Source organism: Syngnathus typhle, linkage group LG12, assembly GCF_033458585.1.
Source record: "Syngnathus typhle isolate RoL2023-S1 ecotype Sweden linkage group LG12, RoL_Styp_1.0, whole genome shotgun sequence".
In the NCBI taxonomy this organism is placed as follows: Eukaryota; Metazoa; Chordata; class Actinopteri; order Syngnathiformes; family Syngnathidae; genus Syngnathus; species Syngnathus typhle.
Window position 1 is genome coordinate 247,267 of NC_083749.1, and position 18,434 is coordinate 265,700.

General features: G+C 48.9%; 1 protein-coding gene across 4 annotated transcripts; it reads left to right on the forward strand.

Moving 5' to 3' along the window:
- The first annotated feature begins 2,272 nt into the window (after nucleotides 1–2,272).
- Nucleotides 2,273–16,768, forward strand: pik3r1 (phosphoinositide-3-kinase, regulatory subunit 1 (alpha)). Of its 4 annotated transcripts, none has more exons than XM_061293316.1 (15): nucleotides 2,273–2,507; nucleotides 3,312–3,879; nucleotides 8,227–8,319; nucleotides 8,446–8,520; nucleotides 8,792–8,923; nucleotides 9,481–9,682; nucleotides 9,903–9,985; nucleotides 12,988–13,192; nucleotides 13,279–13,459; nucleotides 13,546–13,671; nucleotides 13,746–13,888; nucleotides 13,974–14,150; nucleotides 14,258–14,332; nucleotides 14,409–14,579; nucleotides 14,668–16,768. In XM_061293316.1, the coding sequence occupies exons 2-15, from the start codon at nucleotides 3,534–3,536 to the stop codon at nucleotides 14,855–14,857; spliced, it is 2,199 nt and encodes a 732-aa protein (XP_061149300.1). In that variant the 5' UTR covers nucleotides 2,273–2,507; nucleotides 3,312–3,533; the 3' UTR covers nucleotides 14,858–16,768. The 4 variants fall into 4 exon arrangements, with proteins under 4 accessions (XP_061149300.1, XP_061149299.1, XP_061149301.1 ...); XM_061293315.1 differs by having other exon boundaries at nucleotides 2,273–2,503; XM_061293317.1 differs by lacking the exons at nucleotides 2,273–2,507; nucleotides 3,312–3,879; nucleotides 8,227–8,319; ... (2 more) ...; nucleotides 9,481–9,682; nucleotides 9,903–9,985 and adding an exon at nucleotides 11,037–11,277.
- Nucleotides 16,769–18,434: the final 1,666 nt, after the last annotated feature.

Below are 18,434 nucleotides of genomic sequence, written 5' to 3' on the forward strand. Positions count from 1 at the left end.
TTGGAGTTTCCATCATAGCTTTTATTTCGTTCTGGTTTGTGTGTTTTTTTTAATTCAGTTATTTTTACTTCTTTTTGTTGATTCCAAAGGTGGAAACTTGTTGGTACCTTTCACTTAAAAGGTGACATTGGGGGAAAAGCCAGGCAGTGTGAAAGGCGCCGTTGTGAGTTTTGGCAGCACGGCGTAAACGTGGGCCCAAAAAGCTGCAGCTTGCGTAAGAGTTGGCCGAACGAGTGGTGACAAATCAGCTTTGGTGGAAGATTAGCGTTAAGAGCGGGATTGAGGCTGTCCCACATCTTTGGCATCAACTGACTGGACAAGCGTCCCGACCGTTGCCTTTCCTTTTCCTCTCACCGTACACTTTGCTTTTTGTCCTATTTTAGTGACCAACCAGCCAGAAATAAACGACAACTCTGCCAAGGCCTAAACTTTGACACTGACCAAAAAATATCATTGCAACACTTACAGTAAATTCTCTATTCTAAAATAATGGTATTGATGATGATGGTGGTGGGCGTGTCTTGCAGACAAAGGAGGGAAATGGGTCACATGATGAAGGTGCCTGCCGAGCTGGCGGCGGAGGCCCCGTTTTGCTCCTGCTCTTGGCGTGACCTACTTCATGTGACATGTTCATGGCTGATGCATGGCCTCCTCCTCCATCTCCTCATGCCCCCCAGCCTCCATCGTTTCTTTGAAGCACCCCTCTCAAAGACATCACGACTTGACATGGACGCGCATCTTGACAGTTTTCAAACGTGCGTACGTCAAAGAATAATTGAATGTTGTTATTTTTGTGTGTTTGTGGACGTCAAGCAAAATGTTCAATGTTTGAAAGAGTCTGATAGCTTGAAAGTTTAAAGGGACCCCACCTGCTTTTAAGATACCGGGCCGCCTGACACATTTGAACCTTTGACCTCTAACACCAACGCCAATTTACCACACTGTGAAACTCAATCAATTCTGCAGACGTGTTGATCCCAGTCGAATTTTGGAAATTACGCCCTCCCCTCAGCTCTCCCATAGTTTTCCTCTTTTCCTTTCTTGGCTGGGTCGGTCTGATGCACCTCCCGCAGAGTGTGAGGGTGCAAATTTCATAATTTAGACGCCATGTTTAGTGACCCCAATGAGTCAAGTGCAACATGGGCCCTTCGCTTGGTGGTCTGCACATGAGCCCTTTGCATAGCAAAAGCACGGAGGCAGGACGCTGAGTGGAACCTCACAGTACACGAAAGCGCCATGAATTATTCACGCCGTGTCTTCAAACCGCCACATTCCAGTTAATGATTAGACCAAAAAAAGAGACGTGCTTGTAAACACCTTTACGAGGCTTGGGCAAAACAGTGCGTTTCATACATGTACAGTTTGGAGGAGTGGTGATGGGGGGGGTCATAATAATAATAAGTTTAAGCAAATTTGTTGTTTCTTTTTGGTCTGTAAGGAAGAAAAGCATCGGAGCCCAGCATATGAATCATGCAGGGAGAAGACGCCCAGCGAGCTGGCAAAGTCGGTCAGACTGTCGTGGTCGTGTCCAAATGGGGAATTGTTGCTCATGAATCATTGAGTGAGGTAGAGAGAGGAAGGAAGCGGCCTAACAACACACAAATGCAAAAACCTTTACCGTACGCACGCAATAGCAGAGGGGGGAACTTTTTGGAGTTTCGCAAAACTTTTTTGGCCACGCAACCCTTTTTCTTGACGCATTTTAATCTTGTCAATATTCAGCAGTGTGTTAGAAATGCACAACGTCCACTTCCCACGCTGTTAGGCCGTCCCGCGTGGGTCCGGGCTGCTGCAAATCTGCTTATACGGCCTCCTTTGGCAGTACACGGAGCTTTACTCTTGATAGGGATTTTTTTTTTGCCGTAATTAGGCCACCCGCATTAACCAGCATGCAATGCGCTCTTTACACCACACACACACACACACACACACACACACACGTTCCCACCCTGCACACAAGTAATTAACTGTTGACGTATTGACACCTGAACGGAATATGTATGCTGCGATGACGCAACACATTGTAACGCTGTGTTACTATGTGGGCACGATTTAATGGCGCGTAAGTGAGAAGCGCGTCGTAAACGCGGCAGGACTTTGCCGTCGTTACGTAACTTCCACGAGCAGCTCGGGTTGCACGCGTCCAGGACAGCGAGAACAAAAGGGCGGCGCCGCTGCGCCGATTGGTCGGGAGTGTGACTGACAGGAAGAAAGAACCAATCGGCGCCTTCGTTTACGTCTCGCCCCCTCTCGTTCGTTCCTCTCGTGCCCTCCCTTCCAGTTTGGCTGCACAGGGCAACGCTTGTCCCGGACTCCGAATCAGCCAGCACCGCAACGTCGACGTGCAGCTCCTGCTCGTACTATTCGTGAAGCACGTCAACTCGAGAGGGGGAAGTTCATCTTCCGACGCCTTCAAGCACGATATTGAAGCACTTCGTGGAAGTAAAAGAGGAAACGGGACGGAAAAGAACGACTTGGAGCGAGGGGCATTCATGCTGGCTCGGTAGGTAGGTGGTGTACGCTACTACGCATGCGCCAAATGCTTAATGTATAGCGACCGCACTCGACGCGATTTTAAAATGGTAGGAAAATGCGAGGATATTTGAATTTACTTGCGACTTTTACGTCAACTTTCCCCTTCAATTGTGAACTTAAGATCATTTAAGTAAGTCAATTTATAATTCTTTACAGGGGGGCTCACACCCCCGCACCCCCCCCCCCCCCCGACTTGCTAACTGTTAGCATTTCGTCAGCCACTCTCTAATTTTCACTTTTAACCCCTGAAAAACCGCGACGGGAAAAAGTCCAAAGTGCCCCACCTGGTCTTTAACGCCGCACGACTTTCGTCCGACGTCGTCGTATTCGCCCCCTGTTCGCCCCCGCGGAAGTTATATAACTTTGACGGTGCAATATATCGAGCTGTCAGGGGAGCGAGAAAGCACGGAGCTGTTAGCCGCTATGCTGCTAAATGGACATTATTATGTACAAGAGATGCACACAGAGCGCTTTTTATGGGACAGACTACAGTGGACCCCACATAGTCGCAGTTTGGCTCATTCAAACCATTTTTAATATTAAAAAATTGTGTCTTTTGAAATCTTCTCAAAGTCATCTGGTAGTCTAAGTCAGTGGTCTCAAACCACTGGTCCGCGGCCCCATCGGGAACTTAGCCTATCACTCATATCTCAAAGTATCACTATTGTCATAAATCCAATGCCGGCACATATAATCAATTCCATTTGCATTTAAAACATAGTTTAGTGCCTTGTACATTTCGCAAGCCATATTAAAAGCAGCGTGTCATCCCGCAGCTCTACATAGCATCATCCCTGCAGCATCTCCGCGAGGCCTCCTTCTTCCCCGATGGGTGGACACCGCCAGGAGGCGACACACAGAAACAGCCGCAAATCACCCAACCGAGATGACAAGTGCGAAAGAATGAAGACCAGCTAGACGTGTCCCGTCCCTCCCAAAAAGAATTGCAGCTTGAGTTTTTCTTTTATTTTCCCCTTGGGAAACGTCTTTTGGACAACATGAGCACGGAAGGCTACCAGTATCGAGCGCTGTACGACTACAAGAAGGAGCGCGAGGAGGACATTGACCTTCACGTGGGGGACATGCTTCTGGTGAGCAAAGGTGCGCTGGTGGGCCTAGCGTCTCTGGCCTACGCGGACGGCCTGGAGCAGAGGCCCGACGAGATCGGCTGGCTGCCCGGCTTCAACGAGACCACGCAGGAGAAGGGCGATTTCCCCGGCACGTACGTCGAGTACATCGGCAAGAAGCGCATCTCGCCGCCCACGCCCAAGCCCCGCCCTCTGCGCCCGCTGCCCGTCGCCCCCGCCGGGTTCAGGACCGAAGCCGATTCCGACTCGGAACAAGGTGAGTCCCGGCGCTTGGTTGTTACTTGCGACGTTTTGTGCTAGTTAACATCTCGTGCTAAGTCTGGGAAAAGTAATCTCGCGTGTTGAGACTGCGAGGGGCGTTAAGTGACGTTCTTGATCAGAACGAGCCCGAGTGTGGCCTCAGCTTCCTGCAGCCGTTTGTGGCCGATGATGACGACACCGCAGCAGGAGCAGTGTCCGGGCGGGGCGGCGTTTAGTACCCGCAGAGCGCATGAGTGGCGTTGTGGCGAACGTAGCACCGAGAGAAGAAAAGTCTCACTGTCCTCGTCTATCTGGATGTGGGGGGGGGGGGGGGCGCTCAGCTAAAAGGCTAATGTGTGTACAGAGGATAAGCACACAAGTGGAGCGAGGGCCCTGAGCACCCCCATCCTCTTCTACAGTTTGCATGTTTGGATAACTACTGCCAGGGGGAGGAGGAGGATTGAGGCTGGGAAAAGGGGGCCACGGGAGCTTACATGAGTGCAGCAGATGTGAAGGGGCCGACCGAGAAAGCATTCCTCAGCTCCCAAAAACATGGCCCGCTCATGTCTTCTCCGTGGGGCCACGCTTGCGAAATCTGTTGTTGGAGCCGAGTGGAGAAATGTGCTATGTTTTCTCAAGTGCCTCAAGTTTATTTGCTTTTTCTCCCAAAAAAGTGAGCGCGCACCTGACATTTGTGTAAATATTGTCTGATCTCTTTTCGTGGGACAACTTCGAAGAAAAAGCGAGCACCCCCCCCCCCCCCGAGTGAAAACGTTGAACTTACTGTTTTGACTTGATCAACTGTACGTTTTCGAAGGGCGGAATTGTTGATGTCCGGATTGCGCCGTTGTGTGTTTGTGTCGCTTGGTGGAATGCGGCCGTTTTTGTGTAACTTATCGCTGCAAAACACGTCAATGCATGTTTGAGATAAAGTGCCGCGGGCTGCATCTCGTAGAGGCTGGGGGGGTGTTGAGGTTTTGCCAACCAGCGAGGGAGCCCGCATCGAGATCCGCCGCTCGGCACATCTCTCGCCTTTCTGGTTTGAATCGCGAAGCTTTGAAACTGGAAGGATTTAGCCCAGATTACTAAATCCGCCGGATGGGCAGAGTTTGCATAACGCGGCTCTCTACGTGTGATGTGGCGAGCTGCCGGAATGTTCTTCTTTGGTGGCAAACAGTACGCTCGGCGACTTTGAAGCACCGTTGTAACAATTTAGCGGCCACCGTAAACTTCTCACCGGGTTGCCTCTGCCGAGAAGCTTTGCTTTTGTTTCTTAGATTTCCTCAACAACAACAAATGTTTTCATGATTTCCTTGGTGACAGAGAAAATGATAGTTTTGCTTGAAAGCCCATTTCCTCCAAGCGATTCGGTTCAGTGTGCCAGGGAATATTTTGCAAAACACACATCGGCCGCATCACCTTGGCGTTTCCCCAAACGCCAAGGGATCTTCCATAAAACAGTCAAATATATTTTTGGTGAACTGGGCAGTCTTCTGAGAGTTACTGATTCATTTTCTCGGGAGCAACCTGATACTCTTCGGCGCAAAAGCAAATTCCGAGTAGACAAACATTGCTCAAAGTGGAGGGCCTTGTTGACCGCGCGGTCAAAGTGCGGCGCACCGACGGCAAAGAGCCTCGCCGCCGTATCTGAACAAAGATGTCGGATCCGCCTCATTGGCGGATGGCGCGGAGAGACTGGACCAGCAAAGCTTCTTTGGCGGCGTCTGAGAGCGGGATTAGGGCGCCGCGCGGACGAGAGGTGCCGCGGCTTTTGAGCGTGCGGAACACGTTCGGGGAGGGGGCGTGGCCTCACTTAACCGCTCCGCCGACATCCATCACTGGCTGGACGGCAAGCCACTTTAAGCTCTGATGTTTCAGTGCAATTGTGGAATGACCGAACCGTCTCGCCAATACACCCGCAACGGTGAAGGCAAAACGCACACTAGTACACGGATGGACCTCGCTAAACGCTCAAATGGTTAAGTTTCCATCGACATCCTGTCTCCTCCGCACAGCGCTGGCCGGGCACATCTGGTAACGCTCACAGCGCGGCGACGCCCTAAAACCTCACCAAAAAAAAAACCCCCGGTGGAGCTCTCGAGCCGCGCCGTCCGTCCACGGCGCCCATTTGATCAACGTCGCTTTTATGCGGGCCTTCAAAAGGGTGAAGTCGAGCCCGGGCCCCGGAGAAGACACGAAAATGGTTTGTTTGTTCAGGCCAGCGCATGACACGCCGTTTGCAAGAGCTCAAGGGTGTGTGTGTGTGTTTCTCTGCGTTTTGTTTGCGAATAAATACTTTGAATAACATAACCACAAGGCACACTTTGGCAGCGCTCGCTCCAGTCACTCTGACAGGACTGTGAAATACTGAAGGTTCTCTATAAAATGTTTGGGACCTGAGCAGAGCTCGACGGGAGCAGAGAGCGGCGCCGTCCGGCAACAGTCCTCTCATTGGTCGACTCGTGCTCGCTCGCTCGCAGCGCAGCGCACACTTGGGCCTGCAGGGCGAGCTGCTGTCTCCGCTGGCCCGCCGTCTCACCAGGATGTGGAATGCGCTCCGGCGCCCCGCGTCCCAAACTCGCTCGCACGTCGGGCGAAATATCTCTAAACCTGCGGCCACCACCACGTGAGCTTTGCCGCTTGTCGCCGCCCGGCCTCCCCAGACGAGAAGAAACATTAGAATGTGAAAATGGCCGTCACTTGAGCAGCTCCTCTATATTTACCTCGGCGCGCACTATCTTTAGCGTCCGGCCCAGTCTTGCCCACACGGTCTGCAGTTCGCCCGGTTCAGATGTGGCGCGTAGCATCGGCGGCGGCGGCAGCTGCCTTCGGGCTCACTCAGTCAACCACGCGGGCCTGCTCGGACCCGTCCGGGGGCGCCTCTTTGCATAGAGACGGCCTCCATTATGGGCGCTTAAGTTTCGTCAAGGTCCGCAATTATCTGCAGACATGTTGACCTTGCCATCTGTCTGGGACGGAAAGCCCCTTTTGCGCGGCCTGTCCAAACCCGTGGTGGCATTGTGATGAGAGAACATGTTATTTATTTATTTTTTTTACACACACGCACTGGACTTTTCCGTCGTGCCAAAAGTTCCCGCCCATCCGCGGTACCAAGAAGAAAGGCAGCGTCGGCGGGCACAGCACGGCAACGTCTCGACTTTGTCCGAAACGTTATCTCCAGTAAGGCGAGCCCAGACATTGCGGTCAGTCATTTTTATGGCTGCAATCGGGAAGGTGGGGCTTCAAATATAACTCGTGAATTAATTTCTGAGAAAAAGCCGTCATCCGTTTTGGATATCGAGTCAAGGTGCCCCGTGGCAGCACATCGTGTCTGTGCCGCTATTTCGGGAAATATTCCGTCTCAGAGTTCACCGCTTCTGAGACCCCCCCTTCGCACTTGTCCGACATGCACTTTTGAAGTATTTGAGTACGCTCACCAAGCGTTTTCTTCACACGCAAGATGGCGGCCAAAGAGGAAGTGGCTTCGGATGAAGCGCTTCATTCTTTGAACACGTGCGGCGCAGCTAGCAAAGCTTGCGTTTAATTGGCCAGGTTTAAAAAGTAGGGCGGGGGAAGAAAAAAAAGAAAAGAATTTGGAAAGCAAAATATGCTTTTCAAGAAAGACTTCCATTCATAGTCTGTTGGCCTTTTTTGAAAGCAGAGACAGTGGAGCCTTTCAGCGCAGCGCTTTCATGTCCACACCTGGCCGGGCCGGCCGGCACTAAAAAAATTGCCGACCTGGCTTACCTCTCATCACGGCAAACGTATTTATTCAGCGCCTCACGCCCTTGTAAATACTCCACTTTTTTTTTTTTTTTTTCGGGCCGGCCGCGACTTTTTCAACTTCCTGCCAGCTTGTAAGCCGAGCGCGGCGCTTCCTGTGCATGGCTTCCAACCACAACTCTGCTTTTTTTTTCTTATTGCTGCCGAGCAATGTGCTGCGTTATTTAATAGTTGCCTAAAAGGCACAGCGCTGCCAGCCAACCCCAAGTACAATTGTACACTCAAGTCCTTTGAAGTCGTAAAGAATTACATTTTTGCCTTCAAGCGAATAATTCCTGTAGCTGAAGATAAATGGACTCATTTCATTCCTAACATTCCGAGAGGCTTGTGGCTTTGTCCTCACTTGAGCTTTTGCCCGCTAAAGTTTTTGTTTCTACGCCGTGCGTGAAAGCAACAGCATAAAATGCGCAGCAGCGCCGCATATCGGTAAAACGGAATTTCGGAAACCGCTGCGTCGCTCCGCCGTCAGATAGGCCTGAAGTCAACTCGAACCGCAAAGCACGCTTCTCTCCCGTTGGCTTTTTGCCGCTTCACTATTTCTTCCTAAATCTTCACTTTTTTTTTCGTTTTCTTTTGAAAGGCTTGTGGCTGCTGGACCTGACAGAGCAGTTTTCGCTCCCCGAGACTGCGCCGCCGCACCTGGTCCGTCTGCTCGACGCCATCGAGAAAAAAGGTGTGTTTGGTTTGACAGCGTCCGTTATGTACTCATATGTACTCATTATCGTTATCTAAACAACCTGCGGGATAATACGTGCCTCAATCAACAAAGCCTCCAACTTTTAAAATTGTTTTTTTATAGGTCTCGAGAACCCCACATTGTACCGGACTTTTACTGCAGGGGGCGGTAATGAAGTCAGGCAATATTTGGAGTCTGGTAAGTAGATTTGACACAATGCAAAATTAAATCAATTGCAAAATGCTTCATGGTAATTAGCGTCAATTAGCATATATAAACCTTTCCATCAGCAACAATTTGTGGCTTCAATCATTGTCAGATGTTAAAATCCCAAAACCTGTTCTCCGCTGCTCCTTTAGCCCCAGCTAGCGTCCCGCTTCCAGTACTAGCTGGGAAATTGGCAGGTCCGCTTCAGGCACCTGCTTTTGAGAAAGAAAAAAAAACATTGCGGTTTGTGCCATGTTTGCAGATCCGTCCTCTGGCGACCTGGAGCAGATGGAGCTTCCCGCCCTGTGCGACGGCCTGCGCCGCTACCTTCAGGACCTCCCTCAGCCCATCGTCCCCACCGCCGTCTACGCGCAGCTGGTGCACACCGCCAAAGGTGAACATCTGTTTCTTTTCCTCGCTGACGTCATGTCCAACTGTGCTGAACACGGCGTACTCTGAGCGCAAACCGCCCGAGTACGCTTGAATTTCCAGACACCTTTCCAAACTGTTTAATCTTCTCTCTCCGCCGCACATAAACACTCCGGCGCTGTTGAGAATCATTTCCTATCTGCTGCACAGTTTCCTCAATCGTCCGTTTGCCATTGTGCAGGCCGCTTCCAATGTTTGTGTTTATTTTGTAAAATGCGTCTAACGTTGAGCCAGCGAAGAGACAATTTTACAAATGGCAAGTCAAAATCAAAAAAATTGACAGGCTGTCACATGGCCCGAAACAGGATATCTGCGGTTGAAGGCGACTAAAACAAGTCGCTCGCAGCCAGGCAGGCAGGCAGCCAATCAGCCGCTAGTGTAGCTTTCAGTCTCTGTCAAGCGTGTCCCCTCTGCGGCTTGCAAAAAGAAAAAAAAACTTCATACGCGCGCTCATTTTGTTCCATTCCTCAAGTCCGGTTGCTATGTTCTCACACGTTGTTGTTTGTTTTCTCGTTGGGGCAGAGGTGTCCAATGCAGACGAGTGTGGCCAACAGCTGCGTCGCGCCGCCAACAGCCCCGCCCTGCCCCCCCAGTACTGGCTGGCCCTCCAGTGCGTGCTGCGCCACTTGGCTCGCGTCTGCCAGAACGCCGCCAAGAACCTGTTGAACGCCCGAGCGCTGGGCGAGATCTTCAGCCCGGTTTTCTTCAGGCAGCAGAGCACCAGGTGGGGAGGGGCGTCGTCGCAGAAATGCACTTTTGCTTCATTCGTCATTCATAAAAGTGGAGTGGAAAAAGTCACACACAAGCATTCTCTTAGTTGTCGTTCTGGTGCCCAGAAAGAAATGCCTCCCGTAGGCTGCAGCTAGCTGTTGCTTAGCAGGAACAAGCACGGCGCCAGCCGACGCGCCTGCTGACGTCTTCTTTGTCCTTTTCTTTTTCTTCAGCTGCGAGCCCAGCCTGGACGCCCACGTCAGGATCGTCGAGCTTCTCATAGCCAGCGGAAATACCGAAAGTCAGGCGGCTCCAGGTACTTTTTTTCCTTCTTATCGTGCAAAGTTGAACTTAAACCCGTCCAACGATCTCCAAGAAGCTTAGCTCAGAAATTTGACAAATGGTTCCGAATTGGTTTTCTATGGCACGTTGTTAAAATGTGTCTTGTGCTCAAATGCACTTTTTTTTTTTTTTTTTTTTTTTTTTACAGCCACATCTCTCGCACAGGCTGTGTGAAAAGTAGGCCTAGATATGGATCGTTAAGAGATTTAAAAGAAAAAAAAATGTCTTGATAGCATCTCGTCCGAGTTGCAAACAAAGTCTGCACACGGGGATTTCCAATTGCCGTTGCGATGTCGCGCTGGTTTTCAAGGCTGGCTCTTTGCTGCTTTGCTGCCCGTTGTTGGTGGCGCATGGCACAATGGTGCTTTTACGCCACTCGTCGATGTCACGCAGTGAACTTTCCCCATTTTCGCTGGCGTTCGTTCGTTTGCTTGCTTGCTTTATTTATAGCCGTGTTACTTCATGAAGAGACGTGGGCGGCTTTGGAATTCCAAAATGAGGGCTATAATTATACTTTTCAACCAGTTGAAAAGTAAGCCTCAAATTTTTGTGTTCAAATCTTGATTTATTTTTTAAGGGGCGGGCGATTTTGATATTTAGCAGAATAAAATTGCAATAACGAATTAATTTCCGTGATTACATTGGTCGTGCATTGTAAACAAGAGTGCTTAAATGAGATAAAAGTCTCGGGAAAGGTGGTGGGGAGCTTTGCTTTAAAGCAGCGCCCAGTCGGCTCAGGAAGTGTTCGACACACGCACACATTTTTAAGTGAAAGGTGTGTGTGTGTGCGTGCGTGCACGCCTCCTCCCGACGACCGCTCGTCTATTTTAAGCTTGCGACAAAAGGTCCACTTAGATTTGGTTGGCTGGAAAGCGGAGCTGCCACAGAGCGCCTCTTGTTCAGCCCCGGCCGCCACCCCCACCCGCCCCGAGTGTCCAGCTCAGCAAATATTTGAAAGTTTGCAAGTTAATCATAAGTTACCTCCTCTTCTCCAAACACACAAGAGAGAGATAGAGAGAGGGCGGGGACTGCGAGAGAGAGCGAGCGAGCGAGAGTGCAGCTCTCGGCGCGCCGGCGGAGGCTAATTATTAGCGTGGCAACGTTCGGCACGCCGCACCTGTCCTTGCGCGCCGCCGATTATCCGGATTCTAGCAGAGAAGGGAGCACATGGAACGCTACGTGAACTCCATTTGGATTTAACGCCATTTTTTTTGTCGCCGTCGGAAAGGCAAGACGGCGACAGGAGAAGCATGCACAACTTGCAACGTAAGTCTCCCGACAGCAACTGGTGCCCGCGGGCAGCAAGTACAATTATCCAAACTTTGCAGCCTGAGCAAAAGTAACAGTGAGAACTACATCCTCAAACGAGTCCCTAACTCTATTTTATAATCAAATTGGATTGGTCCTAATCCTCACAATTCCAGCTTCTCAACAGCAACCTAAATTCTCCATAATTCATTCTTGTTATTCTGGCGACTCAAACTTTTGTTTGATCCGATTCATCGATGACCGGACCGATCGACAAATTCAAACGTTTCAGTTTGAAATCGCGGCCGCAACCAGGTGGCGTTTTCGGACGCTTATTTGAGTCGCTGCACTTTGACGACCTGACGGCATTCCACTTGAGCTCTTCCACCTTTCCAAGAAGCTCCGTCTATTTTAGCAGCGCTCAGGAAACGGAGGCGGTTATCCGTGTCACGCTGCGGGATTACCAGCGTATTTTGGAGCCGGGGGGGTTGTGTGGACGTGCCTTGCCGCAGCACAGCCAGCTTGGCTTTGTGTGCTGGGAGGGGAGGGGCCGGGCCGGGTGGGCTGCGGGGACCAGAGCGAATGAGCGAGAGAGAGAGAGAACCAGGACAGGAGGGAGGGAGGGAGGGAGGGAGGGAGAGAGGGAGAGGATAGCGAGGGAGGAAGAGTGTGAGGCAGCCAGAGGACGAGAGATGTCAGACGCACGCGAGGTCTCGTCACCGCAAGACGCCCGGAACATTTTAGGAGTCATTTAATGATCCTCTTGAGTGTTTTTGGTTGGGAATCAAAACCAGAAGGGAACACAGGCAAAAGCTTTTGGGATGACTTCATGCCGCTGGGAAATGAAGGATGCCGGAGCGCCCGGTGACACAGCTCCCGCCTGATTGGCTGCGGTGAGTGATGTAACGCGTTACTGAGCAGGTTCTCTTTAATGTTTTTTTTTATTTTATTTATTTTTTCTCCCTCTGTGGTGATTTTATAAGATAGCGTGTGTGGCAAAAGGTTCTGTGTTGGAAACTCTTGCATTGGATGATGTGGAGCTGGTGTAAAATACATGGAGAGGCTTTTTAGCTGCGCAGAGTATGAAAAAGTGGCGTGTTTGACTAGCGAGCGACCAGTCCCACGTGAAAATGGAAGGACTGGATTTTTAATGGCATGTAAATGTAAAAGTGGTGTTCAGGCTGTGCAGAGGCAGGAAGCCATCCCCTCCCTCCCCCTCCACCGCCGCAAAGGCTGGTTATAAATAGAGCGGCACCTTTAGCACCGGCCGTTAAACTGTCAACGAGCGAGGGGCACCGTCACGGATTTAAGATTATTTCCGCCGTTCGCAATGTTCCGACGGGTCGCACGCCATCGCTGTCGCCAGCTGTCGCCTAAAAGCCGCGCGTCCGCACGCACCGTTCCAAAAATGAGACCCAGGTCTGGAATGTTCCGCCAATGAAAGCATGAACGGCTTTGTGGATTCACGGGCGGCTTTTCTCAATGGAATTCGCGCTCATGAATCGACGTCTTTCCGCCGGGGGCGGCGACTGGAGGGATGTCTTAAGATCAATTGAATATTTGCACTGGCTCGTAAACTTTGTTTGCTCCGTGTCCCGTGCATTTTTGCATACTGGTTTTTTTTTTCTTTAAAAGTATTACTTCAAAAAAATTAATAATGATTTTATTGTTAAAAAAAAAAAAAAAAAACACTTGACTTGACCAACTGTGTGTCTTTGTCTCCTCCAGCTCTTCCTCCGAAGCCGCCTAAGTCCGCCCCCGTCGTCACTAACAACGTTCAGAACAGCAGCATGGCGCTTCAGGACGCCGAATGGTACTGGGGAGACATCTCCCGCGAGGAGGTCAACGAGAAGCTTCGGGACACGGCGGACGGTACCTTTCTGGTCCGCGACGCGTCCACCAAGATGCACGGCGACTACACGCTAACGCTGAGGTAAGCACTCACTCCTGTCTTGGCCGTTTCCATTTAGCGGCGAGTATTGATTTGCTCGATTTCTTTTTTTTTCTTCCATTTGACAGGAAAGGCGGCAACAACAAGCTCATCAAGATATTCCACCGCGACGGCAAGTACGGCTTCTCGGACCCGCTCACCTTCAGCTCCGTGGTGGAGCTCATCAACCACTACCGCAACGAGTCGCTGGCGCAGTACAACCCCAAGTTGGACGTCAAGCTACTCTATCCGGTCTCCAAGCACCAGCAGGTCGGTGACGTTAGCGCTGTGCTTCCGCCGCTAGCGCCGGTGGGATCCCGCCGCACCAAGCTTGACGCCGTGCGCTCCGCTCTCAGGATCAAGTGGTGAAAGAGGACAACATCGAAGCCGTGGGCAGGAAGCTGTGCGAGTACCACCAGCAGTACCAGGAGAAGAACAAGGAGTACGACCGTCTGTACGAGGAGTACACCAGAACGTCGCAAGTAAGTGCCGCGTCCTCTTGGCATTGTTCCATCCGCCGAGGCGTTGGGCTAAAGGCGTTCTCGTCTTCCTCCAGGAAATCCAAATGAAGAGGACCGCCATTGAGGCGTTCAATGAAACCATCAAGATCTTCGAGGAGCAGTGTCAAACGCAAGAGCGCTACAGCAAAGAGTACATCGAGAAGTTCAGGAGGGAGGGCAACGACAAGGAGATCCAGAGGTAAACAAGGCATTGGCGTTAGCAGCCACCGCTCCGCCAGGAGCTGTTAACAGTGGAACTCAACGGGGGCAACCTGTGCTTTCAGGATCATGGGCAACTACGAGAAGCTCAAATCCAGGATTAGCGAGATTGTGGACAGCAAGAGCCGCCTGGAGGAGGACCTGAAGAAGCAGGCGGCCGACTACCGGGAAATCGACAAGCGTATGAACAGCATCAAGCCGGACCTCATCCAGCTGCGCAAGACCCGAGACCAGTACCTCATGTGAGTGGACCCGCCTCATGAAGAAGTCACAGCTTTGTTTGCGCTACCGTCGTAATCTGATGCGTGATTTGTGTACATTCGATTAACATCCAAGTGTGGTCTTGCAGGTGGTTGACCCAGAAGGGCGTCCGGCAGAAGAAGCTCAACGATTGGCTGGGAATCAAGAACGACAACACCGAAGAGTAAGCGGCAACTTTGCGCCGAGAAATCTCACGCTAATGGCCAACATGCTAACGTGCATCCTTTTTGTCCCCGCAGTCAATACTCGATGGTGGATGACGACGAAGACCTCCCCCATCACGACGAGCGCTCCTGGAAACTGGGCAACATCAACCGGCTGCAGGCCGAGGCGCTCCTCCAGGACAAGCGAGACGGAACGTTTCTGGTGCGCGATAGCAGCAAGGCGGGATGCTACGCCTGCAGCGTCGTGTGAGTATCCCGCCCGCTTGCTCAGAAAGCACTGAATTATTTTCCCGTTGACGTGACATTAACGCCGAACGTATTCTCTCCGGTGCAGCGTGGACGGCGAGGTGAAGCACTGCGTCATCAACAAGACGCCGTCGGGCTTCGGCTTTGCCGAGCCGTACAACCTGTACGGCTCACTGAAAGAACTGGTCCTCCACTACCAGCACACATCTCTGGTGCAGCACAACGACTCTCTGAATGTGACGCTTGCCTACCCGGTCTACACGCAGCAAAGGCGATGAGGCGGCCGGTTGGGGGGGGTGACGAGGCCTCATTGGCCAGGGGGGGGCGGGCCAAACGACTAAAAGGACACTTGAAGCGTTTTCAGTGACTGCCTAACGAGTCTGAATGTACACCCGACCGATCTTGGTTGAAGCGTTTGTGTGCGGGATGGAGCTTCACCCCCCAATCCCCCACCCTGGACCCCCTGCCCAAGGACACTTTTTCGAGGCCTTTTCCTAAACGGTGCTTGTGGACTCTATAACGCTTTACCGGCCGCGATGGAACTCAACTCCTCTGTTGTTCGTGTGTGTGTTTGAGGACGTGTGCAAGACAGTATCGACGGGAGAGTGTGTTAGGGGTAATGTGTGTTTGTCTTTGGTGTCCGTGTGTATGTACGAGAGTAGAGGTGAGAGCGTGCGTGTGAATGCGTGTGTTGGAGACACTGTCCATGTGACCAAAACTCGGGAAATCACGAAAGAAGAGTGTTGCGTGTGCGTGCGTGTCGAGGTACTCACTCGTATGACCTGTCGAATAGCAGACGTGGATCAGCTGATCAATGTAGCATAATGGCACTTTTAAAAGTTTTTTTTTTTTTTGGGTTCATTTTGGATGAGTCCTATGGACTTTTTGGTGGCAGAGGAAGTGATGAAACTATGAACCAAGCGCACCAAAGCAAAAAACAAAAAAGAAGAAAAAATCCCATTGAGAAAAAAAAAAAGTTCCAGCTGATTTGATTTTCTTTTTGGTTTCTGATCTGCTATGCAATTGTTTGTTCACACTCTGTTGCAAACCGTGATATAAGCTTGTGTAAATATCCACAACGGTATTTTTAATGTACAAACGCCAACCTGCCGTCAACGTATGATTTTGTTTTTAGAAAAGATAATAATAGTCCGACTTTATTTTGAATGAATTTATCAACGGGCGGAGGGAAAAGATATTTTATTAATTCTGCGTTGCTTCAAACCGCTCCCATTCTCAGGCAGAACTTTCAGAATGGTCCAGTCCGCTTCACTCGCAATTGCAGTTGATGCGGAACACCGCAGTATAGATTTATTTTCATACAACAAATATATATAAATAGAAATATATATATATACGTGCCCCCACATGAGACAAGAGTGGCAAATTAAGATTAACATTCACCCTTCACTTAAGTAATTTTCTGTATCAGAAATAGACATATGTAGACCGCGTGGATTAGCTCATTTGGCCTACCGTTTCCATGCTAACGTTATTAGCGTTATCTTCTGAAATGACGTAGCACATCTGCCGTCCACGTTCGTTTTTAAAGACTCGCAAAAAGTTATGCGTATTAAAAAAAAAAAAAAAAATCCAAGGATGTCAAGTCAAAGAAAGCAATGCAAGCTTACATCCTTGGAAATCAATCTCTGAAAAATACCAATACAGTACTTCTAACTTTTTGTTCACCGCGAGAAAAAATTGTCACAATTTCAATTTTCAGCTCATTTCCCTTACAAGTTGACTTCCTGTGTGAAATGTTGATGTACAAGTGGCAGGCAACAAGTAAAGCAAAATTGGATCATCCTGTGTTAGCTAAGTCATAAGCTAACTAATAGAATGCAAGAATGTCATTGCTAACCATAGCACGTGTACATTTATTTTGTTTTCAAATCTTTTTGACTGAGAAAAAAAATGCTCATCAAGGCTACTAGATGTGTCACATGTGACATGTTTCACCTTTTTAAACAAGCTGCTGATTTTCTTTCATGTTATGGTGTATGATGATTCTTTTTTTCTAGTTTCCTCAGCATCACCATTCTTGTTTTCTTCTCCGGCTTTGTACGACTATTGGAATTGTTTTCGGCGGGAGGTCCCATTTTTGGTTGATTAACTTGATGGTTTACCAGTGTTGCTTCAAACCTGTTTTGGGCTCCGTTACAAAATAAAATCCTTTTCTTTTTAAGAAACTCTTGGTGCCATTATTGCAATATGTTCACAATTCTGTTTTGTTTTTACACATTAGAATGTAAATCAAAATATATAAGATTTAATACATTTTAGATTTCAAACTAAGGTTAAGGTTGCGTGTTAAAAGTAGGGGTTGGGGGGGGGGGTCAGGGGTCATTAAAAAAATCCACTAAAAAGAGCCTTAGCCTAAATTTTTACTGTCTCTTCTAACAATTATATTTGTTTGTTTTACACTGAAGTTAGTGTGCCAAAGCAGTGGTTAAGGTTTCAAACTATGGCTCCAAATCAGATTTCAAGTTTCAAAGTGGGTTATTCTTATGCACTTCAGGAATGTGTTGATTTATGTACCGTCACTTCACAGATGGTTCTCGGCATGATGATTCCTAGAAAGAAAAGAACACACAACATAACAAGTTGATTTCTGTTTGGCGTGCGAGGCCACGCAAGCAGCTTCTCCTCAGGCTACTCGTGTTGGCTCGTGAGTGAACGATTCGTTCAAAAGAACCGATCTTTTCAGTGAACGAAAGTGAACGAATCACTTCCTAAAGTCTTTCGTGTGTTTTTTTTCCTTCAGTTCATATGACTTCAACCAGTAGGTGTCGGTAATGCGCATTGAAGCTGGTGGCACCTTGCCGTAAAACAAAACGAAGAAGAAAATGACGTCACTTCCCCTTCATTAATTGATTTTTATAACACTTATAGTAGTTTTTAAATAACGTGTATGCATATATACGCCTAAATATTGTTTCCAATATATCTACTACAATTTCACATTGGATTGCTGGTTTGAAATTTACTTTTCATATTATTTTTAAATAAACATTTGTTAAAACTTGTCTGGTGTTTTATTCCTTGTTTTTATAATCGCCAATTAAAACATAAAAAAACAGACATATATGTGACAATATGTGTATGTATATCTACTGCAATTTCACATTAGATTGCTGGTTTGAAATGTACTTTTATTATTATTATAATTTTAATAAACATTAAAACCTTGTTAAAACTTGTCTGGTGTTTTATTCCCTGTTTTTATTTTTTTGGGCATAAAAACCAAAATTTGACATTTGGTTAACTGCTTTATATGATATGTATATGTGTTTTACGTTGTGTAACGTGTTGGTGTCCCCCAAAATAAAGAGCAAGTAGTCAAATACACATTCTTGACATGTACAAAAAATACATAAACTTATTAGGTACACCTGAAAATGGTGGTGTACCTAATGTAGTGTCTGTGTGACGTCACAGATCAACCAGCCAATCAGGAGGTGGGGGTGAGGGCGGGTGTGGCACTTTTCACTTTCAGTTAAGCTTTGACCATGATCTTTCCCTAATAAAGTGGCCTGTTATTAGGTACACTTGAAAATGGCGGTGTACCTAATGGAGCGTCCAAGTGACGTCACGGATCAACCAGCCAATCAGAAAGTGGGGGTGAGGGCGGGTGTGGCACTTTTCGCTTTCAGTTAAGCTTTGACCATGATATGTACCTAATAAAGTGTCCTGTTATTAGGTACACTTGAAAATGGCGGTGTACCTAATGGAGTGTCCAAGTGACGTCACGGATCAACCAGCCAATCAGAAAGTGGGGGTGAGGGCGGGTGTGGCACTTTTCGCTTTCAGTTAAGTTTTGACCATGATATGTACCTAATAAAGTGGCCTGTTATT